Here is a 21,147-nt window from a genome sequence, read left to right as displayed (position 1 = left end):
TCGAGGGTCCTGAAGGAGGTGGGGATGAAGTGCAACCTTCCAGGCTCAAGGAAGGAAGTTCGTAAAGCTAAGGAAGGGGAGGGAAAAATGGAGAGTGCGGGAAGTCCCCGGATGTAGCTGAAACAGGCGTGGGAGATGAGGATGGAGTGGACCGAGCCTAGGAGTGAGGAGGGCAGGCTGCTGGGCAAAGGGATTGATTCCTGGGTGGGCAAAGGGAGGTGCGGAGGAGCGGGTTCACCTTGGGGGAGCATCCTCATCCGGGAGAGGGGATGCATTGTACTTGGACCAATGACCCAGCACAGGTGCGAAGCTGGACATTAGAGGTTCAGACTAAAGGCAGTGAGACCACTTTACTTTTCTATCCCAGGTGGAAACAGGAGCCGCAGAGATCTTATTTAGGAGATGGCCAGAGGGATTTAAAAAAAAAAAAAATCCAGAGACTTTAACGAACTGGAATGGAAAAGACAGATGGTTAATTATACACAGGGTCGAGGGTGAGGTGAGAGATAAGGGAAGAGGAAGGATAAAAAACGACTCCAAGCCCCGAGCCTCAGTGACAGGGGTAAGGAGAGTGGCAGGAACAGTTGGTTTTATTGGGGGTGAGGGGTGAGGGGTGAGAGTGTGAGGCTGGATTTAAAATTCTCAGGTGCAGTGAAGACAGCTCGCTGGGCATGTCCGTCGTGCAGTGCAAAGCCTGGGGGTGATCACACAGTAGCCCGAGCAGCAGGTGTCTTGTTTTTTTAAATGATGTTTTTATTTGAATAGGTCATACTGTCACATTCGGTAAGGTGAAAATGAATTCCCCGTCCCAGCCCTGGTTGCCTACTTTTTCTCTCTAGTAGGAACCACTATTTCCAGTTTCTTGAGTATCATTCTAGAAATATTATATATATATTTTGTGCGTGTGTGCCGCGCCATGAGGCTTGTGGGATCTTAGTTCCCCAACCAGGGACTGAACCCGGGCCTTGGAAGTGAAAGTGCGGAGTCCTAATCACTGGACCACCAGGGGATGTGTGTGTGTGTGTTTTCACACCCCCAGGAGAGTTAGGTATTTTTGTTTTTTTTAAAGGCTAGAAGGCTTGTGTGTCTTTGAGACAGAAGGGAAAGAACAAGAAGAGAGGTAGAGACTGAGGAAGAGGAATTACTGAAGCAAGGTCTGGAGGAGGTGAGAGGATATAATCAGTGATGCCGGCATATGCTTTAGCAGGAAGAGTGGACCCTTTCCAGAGTCAGGAAGGGCAGGCTGATGGCAGTAGGGGTTTCTGATGCTGCATCACTTAGAGGACCTATGTATCCTGGCTGAATGGTGGCAGAGATGTGGGTAGAGGTAGATCAGTGGTTGAGGAAGATGGCAGAAAAGATGTAAAATAGCCACTGTGGCTACTAGAAGGTATCACAGAACTGTCAGATCCAAAAAAAAAAATCAGTCCAAAAAGGTTTATTTTGATAATTTATAAAAGAAAAATCACCATAGCAACTTAAAGTTATTTACAGATTTAAAAACAAATTTACAGAAATGTATACACATCATATTACATTAAATAGCTTTAGTTAAGATGTTACAGGTAGTGTTAAACATACACAACAAAACATAAATCAAGTTCTAAACCACATAAATGCCCTCAAAGCACGCTCAAAAACCACTGGAAGATGGCCCAGGAAAAATCGGCAAAATGAGCTTTCAGAAACCAGCAGTAAAGATGGTCACCCCACTGGTTGCAGGTGCTGCGGCAGTAAGAGTCACCCTAACCTTGAGCTGCGACCAGACACGTGTTAAGAGAGAGAGAAAACACGTGAGGGTGCTTTTTTTAAAATTTAATTATCCTGGTGGAGCTCATAGAATGCAGGGCTTGAAAATTTATACTCTGATCCACGTGAAGGTGGGATGATGTTACTTGTGGCTAAACTGGGCATCATACTTTCTTTTGCAGGTTACATGCCAGTCAGTATTCCAGCGTGCTGGGAAGGGAAGGGAGAGGGGCACGGAAGCCTTGGCTGCGGACCGCAATGTCCCTGCCGGCTCAGGGCTTCATCCACTCGTTAACAGCCCCGGGGGAACGACACCATCCAAAGCCTTGGCGCTGACCCTGGTCAAGCCAGAGAGGGAATGCCTGGCAGTTGCCCGGGCGTGCTTCCCTCAGTGAAGCTGCCAGGCAGAATGATACAGTGGCTGGCGGCTCCGTGGAGATGCTGAAGTTTGAGATCTAAGTGTCAGGGAATGTTGATGACTGACACATCATTTTTTGAGGAAAGGGTACAAAAAAAAGGTGTTTACCAAGACCTGAGAATTATTATCCAGCTTAAGCAAAGGTATAGAGGGGGTCCATTTCTGCTCATCCCTTTCAGGGTGGTCTTAAAAATAAACAGAACTCCCCTGTTTCAGATTGCCTGACTTGCAGCCAGGTATGTGACCCTGAATTGTAAGTTCCAGCAAATGTGTTATTAATCATTAAAAACAGCTAATTTCACGAATCTGGCAACTAGTGACATTTCATGATTACAAGCCTTAAAAATTTAACACAGTACAATTTTTTTCTTGTATATAGATTGCTTACACATTAAAATATCAAAGGCACTGTTAGGTTACATGATAAACAAAAATACACTGAGACAGGATTATTTATTGGTTCCTTCAGTTTCTGTGTCCACGGTGATCCCTAACAGCCCAGTTTTGTACTTCACCTTTGGCGAACAGTGTGAAGAAAATGGCACCAAATACGTTGATAGTAGCGGCAGTGCAGAAAACAGTTTGCCATTCTCCAACAGTGTTCTGCAGAGAAAGAAAGAAAACGATGCAAATGGAAAAGGGTTTTGTTGGTAGTCCGCTTTCAAAAAAGGTGGCGTCACAAGATTGTTTTTATACGGCAGTAGCATTATTCATAAAAACTGGAAACAACCCAAATGTCCATCAACAGTGAGATGGTGGCATATGTGTTCAATGGAATACTTAGAGCAATGACAACGAATGACCCACAACAACATCGATACGCCTCACAAAGGGTGCACACTGAACGATTCCATTGATATAAAGACCGTCATCAGACAAAAATAATCTACGGTGTTAAAAAGGATAGTGGTTCCTCTTGGTGGGGGTGAAAGAGGAAGGAAGGGCTACCTGGAGGCTTTGTGAGGGAGGTGACGTTCTGTTTCTTGATTGGGTGGGCACTGGTCACACAGATGTATTAACTTTGTGAAAATTTGTCCAGCTTGTATACTGAGGATTTGTGCATTTAAAAAATGCATGTTACACTTCGATAAAAAAGTTTACTAAAAATAAAACATTGGCATGTCCTCAACTCGTGTGTTACTAGGAAAGTATTAGTATTATGCCTGCACATCATCTCCCAAGTTCTCAGGTAGGGGGTGTCAGGGGCAGATCAAGTAAGGATGAGTTAAGATGGACGTTGAAGTTCAAGTTCGAGGCCTGGCCTGAAAGATCCTGCAGGGCTCTTGAATGGCACACAACACAGGACATGGATGGGATCTGTCAGTAAGAGATCAACAAGACACAGTGTGTAATCCAGTGGTATAAAAATATCCAGTAGTTATCTACATCTCTGGGTCGTGTGACTATCTTTAACAACCTTTGTTTTTGGATTTTCACAATTTCAGTGTAACCAGAGTGCTTCACTTGCAGCAGTTAGAAAAGAAAAAACCAAGCAGCTGAATTGGCAGTGAGGAAGAAAAAGGAAAGGCACCAGCAAGTTGGCATGAAGTCATTTATTTAGGAAAAAAGGAAAAACACGGAGAAAGAAAGGAGCACTCCATGGTTAATTATACTTATCTGAGATGAATGTATTTTGGTGAAAAAAAAAATCTTAGAAATCATCTTAAATTTTAGGGACTATTTAGATATGCTTGCTAACAACGTGTTACCATCCTAGAGTAGAAGTCGGTCAGTAATTACTAATTACATCATATACCTGAGAGACAGGTTTAAGACAGCTTCTTAGGATTCTAAGAAAAAGCTGCTGTGTGATCTGCAGGATAAAATAATACCTCAGTGTTATCTGGAGGCAACGGGTGACTTAAAATCAGTCAACTGTACCAGAAATCGCACAAAGCACCTAGTTTTGTTTTGTTTTTTTTTAAATTAATTAATTTATTGTTATATTTTATTTTTGGCTGTGTTGGGTCTTCGTTTCTGTGCGAGGGCTTTCTCTAGTTGCGGCGAGCGGGGTCCACTCTTCATCGCGGTGCGCGGGCCTCTCACTGTCGCGGCCTCTCTTGTTGCGGAGCACAGGCTCCAGACGCGCAGGCTCAGTTGCTGTGGCTCACGGGCCTAGTTGCTCCACGGCATGTGGGATCTTCCCAGACCAGGGCTCGAACCCGTGTCCCCTGCATTGGCAGGCAGATTCTCAACCACTGCGCCACCAGGGAAGCCCCCTAGTTTGTTTTTTAACAAAAACTCCACCAGTTTTTAGAGAATGCTGTTTTGTCTGTAACAGAATTGAACCTCAGACACACTTTGACCTTTATTTCATTATTATTATTATTTGGCCACACTGCGAAGCTTGTGGGATCTCAGTTCCTCGACCAGGGACTGAATCTGAGCCATGGCAGTGAAAGTGCCAAATCCTAACCACTGGACTGCCAGGGACTCCCTATTTCATTATTTATTTATAATAAATAAATTATAAAGTGCAGTAAACTTTAATTATAAGCAATTACAATTGTACAGGTAAATGTGTTTTTCCTTTTTAAAAATAATGGCCTTTTTTAATAACATTAAACAAATGCTCTAACAATAGATCTGAAATCCAGTTCAGTTCCCACTTTACAAACATTCAAGACTTGAATTCAGGAGTCCATATCTTCCCAGCAGAAGTGCCAGGACTAGTGATAATGAATGAAATTGCTCATGGTAGTGTGCTGACTTAGGTTCTTGTGTTGCCACAGTGCTCCATGAAGGTAAGGGTAAACATCTGTGATGTGACATACTGAGCGGTCCCAACACTCCTTTCTGTTAAGTGAGAGAAAATGGTAACAAGGAGGCACTGATTCACTTGAGTAAGGAATGAGAAATGGTAGAGTACCACCTGCAGTGAACACCCCTGTGTCTGAAGTCAGAGTATTTGGTAATAAGACAACTTGTAGGCATATACTGAAATTCTAAGGATTAGACAGTGTTAATTTCATCACAGAGACAAAACAGAGAAAATTAAGTCTCTCTTAGAGGTTTAAGTCAGCCTCTTGAAGAATACATTTCACTAGTCCTTTAGATTTTCTTAAGCAGTAGAAAACTGGAGTTGGAAAGGGCCTTTGAGGTCGCTGAATTTGATTTCTTACACAGTGTAACTCAGTGTCTCTGCTTCAGGCCACACCAACCCCGGGCCCGCCGTGCTTCTGGGGCCTCAGTGCCCTGACACAGGCCGGACGCCAGCCCTTCCCACACCCTGGCTCACTCCTCCAGGCTCCTTCCCCGCAAACTGGTTGTCCCCTCCTCCGTGTCCACAGCAAGAGCATACATTTTTTCTGCAGTTTTGGTCACACTGTACTTTCATTACACATAATCTCCAAATAATGAATTTCTCAAATGTAGGATCTTATAATTTTGCCTTTGAATCCTTAGTATCTGTCACAGTAATAAGCACTCAAGAAATGCCAGTTGAATACATGTTTGACCGTTTCAGGGCTCACTAACTCAAACGGCAGCCCATTCCACACATAACAGCTTTAAACAGAAAACTTGCCTGTTGTCTCCTCGTACCTTCTCTCCATCTGGCTTTGTGGCACTACCGAGAATAAGGCACCATCTTTCAAATATGTGAAGACACCTATACGTCTTCCTAAGTATTCTGCTCTTCTAAACGTTCTTGATTATTTCAACTGTTCCTATTCATTCTCACCTGATTTCCTGACACTTTCGTGGTTCCATTTCTGGAATAATTCTACATTGCCAATTTTTATTTGTTCAAACCAAAGATACAAGTTATTTATCTGGTATAATATCACAGCTTTTAAGTACTTGTGTGGTTTCAGTTACAAGATCTTCATTTAACTTAGTTCTATTGTTCTGTCTAAAATTCAAACAGTGTTCTTTGAAAATATACTTTCCTACCTATTACGGTATTTAGCTTTTTGTTGCTGTAAATAATTGCGTAAGAATAGACATTCAGAATTTTACCCTTAATTAAAATATACTCAACTTTGACACAGATGTGCAGCTTCAAATGAACTGTTTAGAGCTTTTCAGTTTATAGGCAAATTATCTACTTACCTCAGGGGTCAGACTTCTGGCAATGATGGGCCCGATCATTCCAGGTATAGTGGCAAATGTATTTGTGATGCCCAGGAGGATACCAGCATACCTGCAGAAACATTTTCATAGGGGTTTATTATTGTGTTACACATTTTTTTGGGGGGCGGGGGGCACCGCGCAGCTTGTGGGATCTTAGTTCGCCAACCAGGGATCGAACCCGTGCCCCCTGAGAATGCAAGTGTGGGATCCTAACCACTGGACCGCCAGGGAATTCCCTGCATCACACATTTAAATAGCTTCTGTTCATAGATAGCTAGACCATTCCCAGGCTGTATTCTTGTGAAATTTTATGTCTAAATGAGACGTCTTACTGAAATAGGACTAAATATTTGGGGAGTTGAAAACCTGCATTTCAATAGTTCTAACATCACATAGAGAAACAGAGCCATTGAAATGATCCCTTTTACAGTGAAACAGAAAAGTGCTGAGATATGATTTTCATACAAGTCTGTATCTAGATAGGAAGCTTCATGAGCCTTAAAATTTTATAAGTTAAAAAGAGAATTTATTTCCTGATTACAAAATTTATGTCATTGTTAAAAATTTTAAAAAAATATTACAAAGAAAGTAAAATTACTTATAATCCTTCTATATAATCAACATTAACATTTTGGTAAATATCCTAATTATTTTTTTCTGTATATATATTATAGAAATGAGATCATACTGAACACACAATTTCACAACTTACCTGTTCAACTTATTACGTATCTTCTTGTCGCTAAATCCTTGCACACTGTCCCAGAAACAGACAAGTTGGGTTTATATATATTGTAGGTGTATGACAAAAATGCATTTTGAACTCTGTCTTTTCAGAATCTTTACTGCCCTCAAAGCTAGTACTCTGTGTTCTAAGACGTACTCGTTCTCTAATTCAAGTTCGCTAATTCTGATTCCACAGTCTCCCTGAAAACTCATGTTTTACTCCCCTTTATTATTTCCAGCAGCCAGTGCAACATCTATGCTCATTCAATACATGCTGACCACAGAAGTGCGCGTGACCCGCAGCTGTTCAGGCCCACGCGTGGTCCTGTGAGGCTGCACTGCACGGACTGCTGGAGCTTGTCCCACGGAGACCAGCACCCCTTCGGTGCTTTGGCTCCAAAGGGTCGTACAGTATGCAACATTTTGGATTACGTGCTAGGGTTGCTGAACATTATTTTAAGTTGTTGTTTATGTATCGATAGCTGTGTGTGTCAACTGAAGAACCTGGGATTTTGTCCTGTAGATGGCCCTACGTTCTGGAGTTTGTAGACTGAGGCATCATTTGACACAGAGTTATGTCCCCTGTATTTCCTGCACACTGGTAGTATCTAGACTCGAGATCCTAAAGGGTTCATTAGATTTAGGTTTGATATTTTTAGCAAGAAAACTTAATGGTGGCGGTGGAGTTAAAAACTAGTTAAGCAGGGACTTCCCTGGTGGCGCAGTGGTTGGGAATCCGCCTGCCAATGCAGGGGACACGGGTTCGAGCCCTGGTCCGGGAAGATCCCACATGCCGCGGAGCAACTAAGCCCGTGCACCACAACTACTGAGCCTGCACTCTAGAGCCCGCGAGCCACAACTACTGAAGCCCGTGCGCCTAGAGCCCGTTTTCCACAAGAGAAGCTACTGCAATGAGAAGCCCACGCACCGCAATGAAGAGTAGCCCCCGCTCGCCACAACTAGAGAAAGCCCGCATGCAGCAACGGGGACCCAAGGCAGCCAAAAATAAATAAATAAATTTATTTAAAAAAAAAATTAGTTAAGCAAGTAAATGGCATTTATTAACTTATTTTTCATAAAAGTCACCTAGGTATATTCAAAGTCCAATTAGAGCTTTTAATTGTTTAATGAGATAATCAGTATTATAAAATTGTGGTCAAAATTAAAGAAACTTGATGTTTATTAGACCATATAGTCTTATTGTGGGATAATACTGTTTCTGTTAGGGTTTAGGATCCTCAATACCTTGGTTGCAGACTACTTATCTCTCTCCCCATTTTAGACATGGAAAAGTGCCTGCAATGGACTGAATTGTGTCCTCCCCCAATCTATACCTCCAATGTGACTGTATTTGGAGATAGGGCTTTTAGGCGTTAATTAAGGTTAAATGAGGTCATAAAGGTAGGGTCCCAACCTAATAGGATTGGTGGCCTGACAAGAAGAGGAAGAAAGAGAGATCGCGCTCTCTGTCTCTGTGAGCATATATGGAGGAAAGGCCACGCGTGAGGACGCAGTGAAAAGGTGACTGCAAACCAGGAAGAGAGCCCTCACCAGAACCTAACCCTGCTGGCACCCTGACCACGGACTTCCAGCCTCCAGAACTGTGAGAAAATCAATTTCTGTTTTTTAAGCTACTCAGCCACATGGTATTTTGTATGGCATGCTGAGTTGATTGACACAGTGCCTAAATAAAACATCCTGCTGAACCTAATTCAGTTATCTAGAAACGTCACAAATTTTTATGTTGAAAACTCGTGTATACAGGGCACAATAACAAAACCACGTGGCACAGATCTTTTTGGCTTATGCCCTTTAGGGAGTGGATCTTAAATTAACCAAGCTTGGCAGAACCTGTCCTTTTTTTTTTTTTTTAAAACCATTAACACCTTGGCAGTAGGAGGAACCGACTGCAATGTTGCCAGGCCTTTTCAGTGACAGATATTAAGTGCAGATGAATGCTGTGAAATTCTAAATGTCAGCACCAAGAAGCTCATTCAAGTATTTATATTACACTTGGCCAGGAAAGGCCATGGAAGATTGATGAGAGCCTGGAAAAAAGAACATGTTGTATGGACTCAGTCTGGATTCTGTGCTGTTGGAGTCCTAGAACTCTGCGGGATTAACGGTTAAAAATCTATCCCAATCCCTTGAATCTGGGCAACAAAATTATCCATAGAAAATATCTATTTTAGTCTACAGAAGAAAAGACTTAGAAAATACCACGTAGACATATATTTATATGCTAATAGGAATACTGACTGCCTATTGAAAAACCTTATGTCACGCAGGGCTCTAAGTATTTGATATATCTTATCCCACTTTAATAGTAAAATGAACCCCAAGAGGTAGGGATTATTATCTTCATTCTATGGATAAGAAAGAAAGACTATAAAATGTTACCCAATTTGCCTGATTCCAAATCCGTACTTAATATTGGGATGTTATATCTATAATGCTGGGGCTTGTGGTGAAAAACTAAGCAAGAGAAAACTGATCTTTCCTACAGATTGAATTCAGTGATGACTATGTTTTCAATAAGGCAGCACTATAGATATATAAAATGTCCATCAACAGAGGAATGGATAAAGAAGATGTGGTATATATACACAATGAAATGTTAATCAGCCATGAAAGAGAATGAAATAATGCCATTTGCAGCAACATGGATGGACCTAGAGATTGTCATACTGAGTGAAGTAAGTCAGACACAGAAAGACAAATATCATATACTGCTTATATGTGGAATCTAAAAAAAATGGTACAAATGAACTACTTACAAAACAGAAATAGAGTCACAGATGTAGAAAACAAACTTATGGTTACCAGGGGGTAAGGGGGGAGGAGGGATAAATTGGGAGATTGGGATTGACATAATACACACTACTATATATAAATAGATAACTAATAAGAACCTGATGTATAGCCAGGGAACTCTACTCAATACTCAGTAATGGCCTATATGGAAAAAGAATCTAAAAAAGAGTGGATAGGGACTTCCCTGGTGGCGCAGTGGATAAGACTCCGCGCTCCCAATGCAGGAGGGCCCGGGTTCGATCCCTGGTCAGGGAACTAGAGCCCACACGCATGCCGCAACTAAGAGTTCACATGCCACAACTAAGGAGCTCGCCTGCTGCAACTAAGGAGTCTGCCTGCTGCAACTAAGACCCGGTGCAACCAAATAAATAAATAAATATAAAAAAAAATAAAAAAGAGTGGATATATGTATATGTATAACCGATTCACATGAAACTAACACAACATTGTAAATCAACTATATTCCAATAAAAATAAAAAAAAATAAACTATAGTCTCCTTGAGGATAGAATCTGGGTCTGCCTAGGACACATACCACTTTGGACAGTTGACGCTCAGTAAATATCTGTTGAATAGGTTTTTAAAAATGATGTTTTATTTTCCCGCAATTTATCTACTATTCTCAGAGTAAGGGAGGAAAAGGATGAACCAAACCAAATTGCTGATTATGAAGATACTCCTCAAATGTGCGAGAGATACATCCCTCACCCCACTGCCTCGCTTGGATGCAGCCAATTCTCATCACGGTTTCCAACCAATTATAATTATAATGCACGAAGGAGAGCCAATGGTTCAAACCATTTTAAAAGTAAATACCAGTTACTGTTGCCATCCACCCATCCACTCATTCATTTAACAAACAGTTCTTAGGTATGTCATTTGTGTCAACCACTATGGAAGACTGGTGTCCAACAATGAATTAAACACAGTTCTTGTTCTCAAGGAGCTCACAGTTTACTTAATGAGAAAGACTATGGGCCAACAATGTAGTAAAACCTAGTAGCCTGAATAATCAAACTATGTTAGAGACTCATGCCAGGTTTTATAGAAGCATAGAGGCGGGGCCTTAATCAACCCTCTGTGTGGGCGGGGGACATTTGAGGGGACCAGGGAGGGGACACCTCAGGAAAAGCTTCTTAGAGGAAGTAGTGCCCGAGTTTGGCTGTAAGAGATGCGTGGGGGCAGAGGAAGTACAGGGAGGGGATGAAAACGTGTGAAGTCCTGGCAGTTGTCGAAGTAATAGGACAAGGGCCCACGCGGCATGTCCAGACATGGAAACTGCTGGGCTTGCCAAATTTCCACTCATTTTCAGCCATTTAGCTGAAAGAGATTTGAACTCTAATGAGGCCTAGGAACTGTAGCCTGTTAGTATCTTCCCAAACTTTCTTTCACCGTATTACTTTCTGTTCTAAGCTTAAAGGCAACCACGTGCCCACTGCATTCCTGAAATATGCCTTTGATGTTCAGAAGCTCTACTGTTTTCTGTGATCGCTCATCGGTTTTTAGCTTATTTTTCTAAAACAAAGTGTGCGCTTGAAACATTTATAATGAATACTATATTAAGATGTGATATTGGTAGAATGTCTTCGTTTCATAAAGGTTTTCTTCTATATGATTTAATATGTGTGAGAAAATTCGAGGTTATAAAAGCCAGACGATTTGCAGTGAGACTGATGTGAAGTCATGTGTCACAGCTAGTGTAATCTCTCAAGTCAAATAAAAATTAGATCCCTTATTTCAGCCATACAAAGTTTATTTTGTGGTTTAAATGGAATAACTATGTTATTCTTATATTATTTTGAATTCCAAGTATTATTTTATTTCTAGTCTGTTTTACTGATTTGTACTATATGGAACTTTAATAAAATTACTGTCATTTTAACAGCAAAATAAACAAATAAATAAATAAACAAACAAACTGTTTAGCTTCATACCATATCTAGATAAATGTTTTTTTTTTTTTTTTTTTCTTATAGGACTCATAAAATGTCAGGGCTGGACCAGGGTCTTTAAGACCGAGAGTTCAACCAGCCAGCTGATGCCTGAAGCCCAGTTCCAGGATACTGCCTGCAGGCTGTCCAGTAAATGCTTCAGGACAACACCATATCACCCTCCAAGCCAGCAGAAGCTTACCCAGGTGCAAGCAGGCTTTCACGTTTATGTCTTCAACATCTGCTATGGTACTTGGCACAGTGCTTGCTTAATGACTAGGTCCATTAATCAGCATGCTGACACTGAAGTTCAGTGATTACAAATCCACCTAATTGTACATCCAGTTCATGTCTCTCCATCCTGTCTAAAAGGACATCATGGGAGACCTTGTTGAAATCCTGATATACCAAATATATTGTGTAGACACGGTCGAAAACGATGCTGAGAAATTTGCTATTTTGGGGCTTAGTGACCCAATGGTGTGGCTCCTTGGTGATCAGTATTTTCTTTTCCAAGAGCTCACCAATCATCCCTTTAGTATTTTGCTTGGATTGATTTGTGACCCTGATCATGGTACCTGGCTCAAAGTTTGCCAGAAAATAATAATGAAGTTTATCACATTGTGTGCAAATGCATTTACTGCATTATCAGCTAAGTGTTCTCTCTCTCTCTCTCTCTCTCTCTCTGTGCTCGATTTAATCCTCAAAACAATTTTATAAGGTAGGTACCATGGATATTTGTTTTTTTTCTTCTCTAGCATGCACTTTCATCTTCTTTTGACAATAGCTCCAATTTCTATTTAATGATCCAGTTTTCCTTCACTGCCAGTTTCAGAGAGCACAGTGGGGCCCTTGCCAGATTCCAGAGCTCTGACGGACTTCAGGCACCTGATCAGACCCAGACTACATTGCAGCTTCAAGAAATGGAGTGGGTAGCTTACCGCCCTCCTTCTGGCTGGGTGGCTGCTCGGCCACTTTTACGTTCCTTATCGTTTCTATTTCCCGTATTTATTTACTTAGTTTTATAATAAAATCACATTAACTGAGGCAACCAAAGTACGTATCTGTTCTCGGCAGTGAGTTCTTTTTCCTGAGTTTTCAAAATAACTGCTAGTGCCTCTTCAATGACCAATTCTTTTTTTTTTTTTAAATTTATTTATTATTTGTTTTTTTTTTTTTTTGGCTGTGTTGGGTCTTCGTTTCTGTGCGAGGGCTTTCTCTAGTTGCAGTGAGCGGGGGCCACTCTTCATCGCGGTGCGCGGGCCTCTCACTATCGCGGCCTCTCCTGTTGCGGAGCACAGGCTCCAGACGCGCAGGCTCAGTAGTTGTGGCTCACGGGCCCAGTTGCTCCGCGGCATGTGGGATCTTCCCAGACCAGGGCTCGAACCCGTGTCCCCTGCATTGGCAGGCAGACCCTCAACCACTGCGCCACCAGGGAAGCCCTGACCAATTCTTAAGATCTTTTAAATAAGTCATTGAGAGGCACCTTGATGTAGCAGAAAGATCCCTGGACCACAGAGCTGGGAGACCTGGATTCAAGTCTTCGGTCTGCCATTTGCTAACTGTGACTTTGCAAGTCACACAGCTCCTCTGTGCCTGAGTTTCTTCATCTTCCAAATGAGTTCTTTTCTTTGTGTTCATATATTCACGTGTTGTGTGGACGTCACCAATGGCTCCCTCAGCATCCATTCCCATGAGGCTTAGGGGCACTGACTCCTTCCTTCACCTCTAACTTTAGGGGCGGGTGCTGAATGTACGGAAGTCTAATGGCATTCCCTTGGCCATGGGGGTTGGTTCAGGGGTGGATATGTGACTCAGTCTGGTTCCAAATGAAGCCTGTATTTCCATGATGGAAAGAGGAAAAGATCATTTTCTTTCTTGCTTGATGTGAATCAAGAAGCATGCAATCCTCGTTGTTACTGGCAATCATTTCACTGTATGATTTTATAAGCAGATCCAGCCTTAGGATAAAACTGGTATGAAAGGCAGAGTAGAGGGTGGAAAAGAAACGAGTCTTGGGTAAGATCAGTGGACAGCTGGATATCAATTCCTGATTGAAGCCTACCGTCTCTGGACTTCACACTAACAGATTATGATGTTTAGCCAGCTTGAATTAAGATTTCCATTCCTTCAACTAAAAGTGTCTGAGAGATAACACAGCCTGGGCCTCTTCTGTGCCAAAACTCCCAATTCCCAGATCCCTTTGACTCAGCTTGTTAAAATCTCAAGACTAGATCAATTCAACAGCACATTTTCAGTCCTACACTTGGGCTGCTGAACAGCACTTAAAGAAAAAACCACCTTGTAAACTAGTGAGAGCACACGATTCCTCTCCAACTTCAGCTGACCCTCATCAATGCCCCAAATCCCTTCTAGGAGTTCTTAGTGACTATTTTTCTCAGGAGCTCTTTCGAACTTTTATCATTCTCAAGTCTTTTACTCTATTTTTTTCTTAGTCTCAGCAATGAGCCTGACTCCCATGTCACAGGGAAAATCAAAAACTAACAGTGAAGATTTTTTAATCAGTTATTTACTGCCACGTAATAAACTACCTCAAAAGGCAGCAGCTTCAGATAACAAATATCTGTCATCTCACAGTTTCTGTGGGTCAGCAATGTAGGAGGGGCTTAGCTGGGTGATTCTGGCTCCGAATCTCTCAGGAGGTTTCAGAGACGCTGTTGGCCGGGGCCGCGGTCATCTGAAGGTTGGGCTGGGGCTGGGGGACCAGCTTCTCATCCTACTCATGTGGTTGCTGGCTGGAGGCCTCGTTCCTCCCCACTGGGCCTTGTACTGGGTGCTGAGTGTCCTCACCATGCGGCAGTTGGCGCCCCCAGTGTGAGTCATCTGAGAGAGAAAGAGCAAGCAGGGTGCTACGCTGCCTTCTAGGACCCACTCAGACACCATCACTTCTGCCGGATTCTACTCCTTAGAAACAGGTCACTAAACCCAGCCCACACGCAAAGGGAGGGGACACAGGCTCCACCTTTTGAAGGGAGGAGCGTTGAAGAACTTGTGGAGTTATTTTATTTATTTTTAAAGCTTTGTGTATGCATTTTATCTTTTGAACCAGAATCTTTTTTTAAAAAAATTAATTAATTTTTTTATTTTTGGCTGCGTTGGGTCTTCGTTGCTGCACGTGGGCTTCCTCTAGTTGCGGCAAGCAGGGGCTATTCTTCATTGCGGTGCGTGGGCTTCTCATTGCGGTGGCTTCTCTTGTTGCGGAGCACAGGCTGTAGGTACACGGGCTTCAGTAGTTGAGGCACGCGGCTCAGTAGTTGTGGCTCACGGGCTCTAGAGCGCAGGCTCAGTAGTTGTGGCGCGAGGGCTTAGTTGCTCCGTGGCATGTGGGATCTTCCCGGACCAGGGCTCGAACCTGTGTCCCCTGCATTGGCAGGCGGATTCTTAACCACTGCGCCACTAGGGAAGCCCTCTTCTCAGTTATCTTTGCATCAGGCTCTTCTTTCTCTTAGTGGATTCCCAAGGTTCTCGTCACAGTTTACTGAGTAATTTTATCCAGTTCCACGGTTTCATCTACTACTCATGTTGGCCACTCCTACATCTTTATCTCTCGTTCAGCTCTCATTCTTGAATTGAAGACTGGATAGCCTTGGCTTCCTTGACACCACATTCTTGATTTTCCTTCTATCTCCCTGGTGCTCCTTTTTGGTCTCCTTTTCTGGTTATTTCCCCTCTTTCTGGTCTCTACATGTTTGTCAAGATCCAGTCCTGGGGGTCACTTATCTTGTCATTCTACTCTCTCACCCGGCAATCCTTGTCTTTAAAAACTCTGAAAAAGTGGACTACTATTCCCTAATTTTCATTTCTGGTCAGACTTGATTTTCTGAGTTCCAGATCCAAATGTCAAACTGCCTACAACTACTATTTTCTAAACGTTTTTCACAAATATCTAAAATTGAAGGGACTTCCCTGGTGGTCCAGTGGTTAAGACTCTGCGCTTGCAATGCAGGGGGCCCGGGTTCGATCCCCGGTCGGGGAACTAGATCCTGCATGCCTCAACTAAAGATCCCGCACGCTGCAGCGAAGATCCCATGTGCTGCAACTAAGACCCAGTGCAGCTAAATAAATAAATATTAAAAAAAAAAATTTAACGTGTGAAATTTTTATCTTACCCCAAGACTCTTCTTCCTCCAGACATCCCAGTTTTGGTAAGTGGCACAACTATCTGCCCATGCAAAATACATGGAAATCATCATCCTTGGTATCTTCCTCACTCTTCAGGTCTAGTCTACTGTCAAGTCCCATTCTATTGTAATCACAAAGATCTCAAGTCTATCTACTTCTTTACACCTCCTATCCCCATTCCAGGCCGTCATCACCTCCTGTATGGATTACTGCAATAGCCTCCTAACTGGCTTCCTCTACTTGTATTCGTCCTCACAGAGTGACCTTAAAATACAGAGAATGCCACTTCTTACTTGCTTTGGATACAATATAAAACGCTTACTATAGGCTCCTGCTTACTCCCCAGTGGCTTTCTTCCCTGCATCTCAGCCACAAATGACCTTCTCTCAGTTAAGTGAAATACACTGTTATGGACTGAAAGTTTGTGTACTTCCAAAATTCGTATGTTGAAGCCCTAACCCTCAGTGTGATTGCATTTGGAGACAGGGTCTTTAGGAGGTGAAAAAGGTTAAATGAGATCATAAGGGTGGGACCCTAATCTGACAGGGCTGGTGCTCTTATAAGAAGAGTAAGAGACACTAGAGCTCTCTCCCTCTCTGCACACACCCGTGCACGCATACCTGAAGAAAGGCCGTGTGAGCACACAGTAAGGGGTCAGCTCTTCAGCAAACCAGGAAGACTCCTCACCAGAAACCAACTGTGTTGGCACCTTGATCTTGGAATTCTAGCCTCTAGAACTGTGAGAAAATTTCTGTTGATTAAGGTACCCAGTCTACGGTATTTTGTTCTGGCAGTCCAAGCAGACTAAGACACACACCAATTTCTTCTTCCTGTCATGTAAATTCCTCTGTCAGGAATACTACTTCCTTTTTGCCTAACTTCTTACTCATTCTTCAGGCTTTAGCTTAAATATCACTTCCTCAGAGAGACCTTCCCTTGTTCCCTGATCTGCATTATATCTCCCTACTACATGCTCTCAACTTTCTCTTCAAAAGGTTGTTTTTTATTTCTTTCATGTCCACCACCCTAGACTAAGAGCTCCACAGGCCACAGTTGTGCTGTTGTGGCTGGTACGTGGTAGGCATTTGATAATTACTTTTTGAAAGAATTAATTATCATCACAATATATTACAGTCGTTTATTTTTTATGTTTCTTTCCTGAACTAGACTAATCTCCTTGCGAGCAGGAGCTGGGTTTTATTTTCTGTAGCACCACGTGGAGGACTGAAGGTATAGCAGGTACTCTATAAACGTCTGTTGTATGCATGAGAGGACTGGACCAGACCAGGGTCTCACGCTCAAAGGTACAAGGGATCTAAAGGATCCCTTAGATCCCTGAGGATCTAAAGATGCAGATTCTAGTTCAGTAAGTCTGGGGAGATGCCTGAGAATCTGCATTTTGCACATGGACCACATGTGCATAGTAAGAGACAAGAATACTCTAAATCCTTCCTAGTTCTAACTTTCTATGATTCTATAAACCACGCACTTATAGTTTATAAAAACAATGTCATTTGTTTAACTTATTTCAAGAGAAATCCTTTCCAGATTCCTTTTCTAATCAGTAGCATAAAGGAACAGTCCTTTAATTACTTCCTATTCCTTGAATCCTTTTCTCTACTTTGTAAATCTCAAGTCCAAGTCTCAAGCCCGAGCAGAGATTTGTTTAGGGCAGTGGGCTCTTCTCAGTCCCCACTGAAATGGCATCTTACGCCTTTACTCCTTCCACTTCAATGGGCTCTTTATTATTTCAGTTATGTTTGTATCCAATCTTTCAAACTTTCACTATGTTTAACAAAGTTTTCTTGAGATTAATTTACTTTCCAAGTAAATTAAATTAATTTACTTATTATTTTTAAATTAATTATTATTTTTAAATTAATTAATTTGCTTTTCAAGTTAATTTGCTATTCTTCTTCTCTTAACTTACGTTAAACTCCTTCAGTTCTTCTTCTTTTTTTTTGGCTGCACCGCACGGCATATGGGATCTTAGTACCTTGACCAGGGATTGAACCCATGGCCCCTGCATTGCAAGCGCAGAGTCTTAAACACTGGACCGCCGCGGAAGTCCAAAACTCCTTCAGTTCTTAACTCACCAATATGTATACTTAATGAACATTTTCTAGCTTGTAAAGTTCACAAAATTCTTCCCTTATTTCTCAAAAGAAAGAGCTTTAAAGAAAAGTGTTGACTGATACACAGTAAGGTCAACACACAAATAAGTTTTTTAGAAAGAATTTTGACATGGTACTGAATATGAAAGTCTATTTTCATTCTTCCATTCATGTAATTGATTGACTGAGCACTGACCATGGCCCAGCACAGGGCCAGGTGCTGGTACTGCTGGGGTTAATAAGACAGACTTGGGCCCTGAACTCTCAGAGATGATAGCCTTAGAGCTTTTGCTTAGGCTACCTTTTGTTTCAAGTGGTTTCTTGGCCCAATATACAAGTGTTGCTGGTTTTCTTTCTTTGGTTCCCCACTGTTAAGGGTATGTAGCACTGAAGCTCCTATTTGCTTAGTATGATCAGATAAATCAACCACTCAGCAAGTATGGACTGGGGGTGCCTCTCCTTCTGCAGAAGCTGTGATATGGATATATAGGATGCCTCCGTCTGAGGAAGCTTACATGCAAATTGGGGAGGTAAGAAAGGGAAGAGTTAACATTTAGAAATAATTACAAATTAAGGTATGGTATCCAGCATAAAATTATAAATTGAGAAAAGGAAGAGAAAAAAGCACAATGGCCTGGAAAGGCTTAATGAAGAACTGGGATGTGAACTGGAAAGGATTCAGACGGATGGAGAGGAAAAGGCAATGGACCACGGGCTGAGAATGAGCCCCCGTAGGAGGCATTATGCAGCGGCAGACGGGACTCCGCCCAGAGTTAAGCATACGAAGACTCCGATGTTATATGGAGCTTTCCTGGACTTCTTATATAAAACGAGAGACTGGATTAGAATGATTTCAAAGGTGCACTCAAGTTCTGTGAGCGTCAGTTTGTTGGAGCTTATTTAGAAGTATTTATTGAAGGGATGGGAGACAAGGATTAACAGGAATCAGAAGATTCTGTGGTAGTCTAGGTGGGAGGAACTGGGGGTAGGGGAAAGGTGGCAGGAGACCACTGGTCTTTTCTCCAAAAATAAATTCATATTCATTATTTAAAAAAAAAAATTAAGTGCATCAAATCCCCTGGGTTAAAATATTTACATAGTCCCCTCCTCTACCTCGTCAACTGGCACAGGCCCAAAAAGAATATTTCCAGAGAAATAGCTGTAGAAGGAATTCTGGGATTAAAAGTAAGATTTTAGGGGGAAGTTTTGGCTCTATCATTTATGAGCTGTGTGGTGTCATTCCTAGAGCAGTCAAATGCATGGAGACAGAAGGTGGTAGAATGGCAGCTGCCAGGGGCTGGGGCATGAGGGAGGGGGAATGGGAGTTAGTGTTTAATGGGTCCAGGGTTTCAGCGTGGGAAGATAAAGAAGTTCTGGAATGGATCATGGTGATGGTTGCATAATAGTGTGAATGGATGTACTTAATGCCACAGAACTAGACACTTCGTTAAAATGGCAAATTTTATGTTATATATATTTTACCACACTTAAAGAAAATAATTTAAAGTCAGAACGAATCTTTATATCAGTACTCACGAAGGAGCAATGTCCAGATGGTTGATGCTGAATCCAGAAGAGCAGAAGCCCCCCAGTGTTGTTGATATGGTTAGGAACGCAACAGCCAAAGAATAATCACAGCCTATAAATCCGGCGGCTACCAGGAATACTGCAGGTCCAATCGTTCCTGGAGTTAAAAAATCATAAAAAGAAAAAAAGGAAGCCCCAGCATTAATATTTGCTTGCTCTTTAATAGAGTATAAATCTGAGATTTGATATTACTGCCATCTACTGTAGAAACAGTATACTGCCTAGAAGACTCAGTTTAAATTACAGTTTCATGAAAAAAAATTTGCTGGAAAACATATAGGATTAATGCAACTATTGTAAAACGTAAAAAAAAAAAATCTCACTATGCAATGTTATTAAATCTACGTGTGACCAAGACTCAGTTAAAAGTTCTACAATGCTTAGGAAAAGAACAAGAGAATAACTGAAAAATACGGTTCTAGAGAGAAGCAATAGTTGATACAGAATGTGATTCAAAGTTCACATAACCAAAGAAGATAAACTCAGTAAGAAACTTTGCTGGATAAAGTTAGAAAAACAGTCCATCTAGGTTTTGACAACTGAAAACAATACGTGGAGTTTATTACAGGCAGTTAAGCATAAAATACAAGTAATACAGGAAGGGGCCTAACGAGTGGGCTATTGTTTTCTCTCTGTGTCAATAGCAGTGCCATCCAACAACTCTCTGTGATGATGGAAATGTTGTATTTGTGTATACTGCAACCGAGGAACTTATTTTTAAATTTCAATTACATTTAAACAGCCACATATGGCTAGTGGCTACTGTAGTAGATAGAGCAGGTCCACAGAAAGCCAAAAAAGAAAAAATCGAATTAAATCTAAAGGGATTTATTTCACTTGTAGATGTGGAAAAATTTCTCCAGAGTCGAGGTCAGTAAGCAGTGGGATTGGACAGCACATTCTAGCTGTAGGTGCTCAGAAGGTGTTTTCAGAATTACATTGAATAGGGTCCCTTTACAATGTAATTATTGAAGTACAGTCATCAGTGACTTTGAGGGTCTCTACTTACTCGAATAATTGTCCTACATAGGTTTTTGGTTTTTTTTGTTTTTTTTTTTTAAATTTATTTCCTGGCCACGCCACATGGCATGTGGGATCTTAGTTCCCAGACCAGGGATCAAACCCGTGCCTCCTGCAGTGGAAGCCACTGGACTGCCAGGGAAGTCCCTGTCCTACATAGTTTTAAAATTCACTTTTCTGAAATCAGACTCTGAAACACATGATTATTTAAGGTTCCTTTGATTTACAGCTTTGATTTATAGCTCCTCATTTGATATAATGATGTTAGTATACATTTTTGATTGAAATTTAAAATAGAAAAGGGATGGAGACTTAAAAATCTTATTTTCATTGCAAACTTAGAGTTGAAAACAAAGTGATTTTTAAAATTCTGGGGAAGATGGACTTCCCTGGTGGCGCAGTGGTTAAGAATCTGCCTGCCAATGCAGGGGACACGGGTTCGAGCCCTGGTCCGGGAAGATCCCACGTGACGCGGAGCAACTAAGCCCGTGCGCCACAACTACTGAAGCCCGCGCTCCTAGAGCCCGTGCTCCGCAAGAAGAGAAGCCACCGCAATGAGAAGCCCGCGCAC

General features: G+C 41.9%; 1 protein-coding gene and 1 non-coding gene across 4 annotated transcripts in view; one reads left to right on the top strand and one right to left on the bottom strand.

Annotated features, from left to right (window-relative positions):
- Window positions 1–1,422: 1,422 nt before the first annotated feature.
- Window positions 1,423–21,147, bottom strand: part of SLC17A5 (solute carrier family 17 member 5) — a 48,921-nt gene continuing 29,196 nt past the window's right edge. The window contains exons 9-11 of one of the 3 annotated variants that reach the window (XM_036872188.1): window positions 19,506–19,653; window positions 6,221–6,311; window positions 1,423–2,770 (exon numbers count right to left, since the gene is read on the bottom strand). In XM_036872188.1, the coding sequence (XP_036728083.1) occupies window positions 2,633–2,770; window positions 6,221–6,311; window positions 19,506–19,653 (377 nt within the window). In that variant the 3' untranslated portion in view covers window positions 1,423–2,632. Of the gene's footprint in view, window positions 2,771–4,682; window positions 4,964–6,220; window positions 6,312–19,505; window positions 19,654–21,147 lie in introns of those variants that run through there. The other 2 variants (XM_036872187.1, XM_036872189.1) reach the window with 2 other exon arrangements.
- TRNAA-UGC lies at window positions 15,637–15,709 on the top strand. Its single transcript has one exon. It is a non-coding gene; the product is annotated as a tRNA-Ala (tRNA).

Source organism: Balaenoptera musculus, chromosome 12 (assembly GCF_009873245.2).
Source record: "Balaenoptera musculus isolate JJ_BM4_2016_0621 chromosome 12, mBalMus1.pri.v3, whole genome shotgun sequence".
In the NCBI taxonomy this organism is placed as follows: Eukaryota; Metazoa; Chordata; class Mammalia; order Artiodactyla; family Balaenopteridae; genus Balaenoptera; species Balaenoptera musculus.
This window is presented reverse-complemented; position numbering and strand designations above follow the sequence as displayed.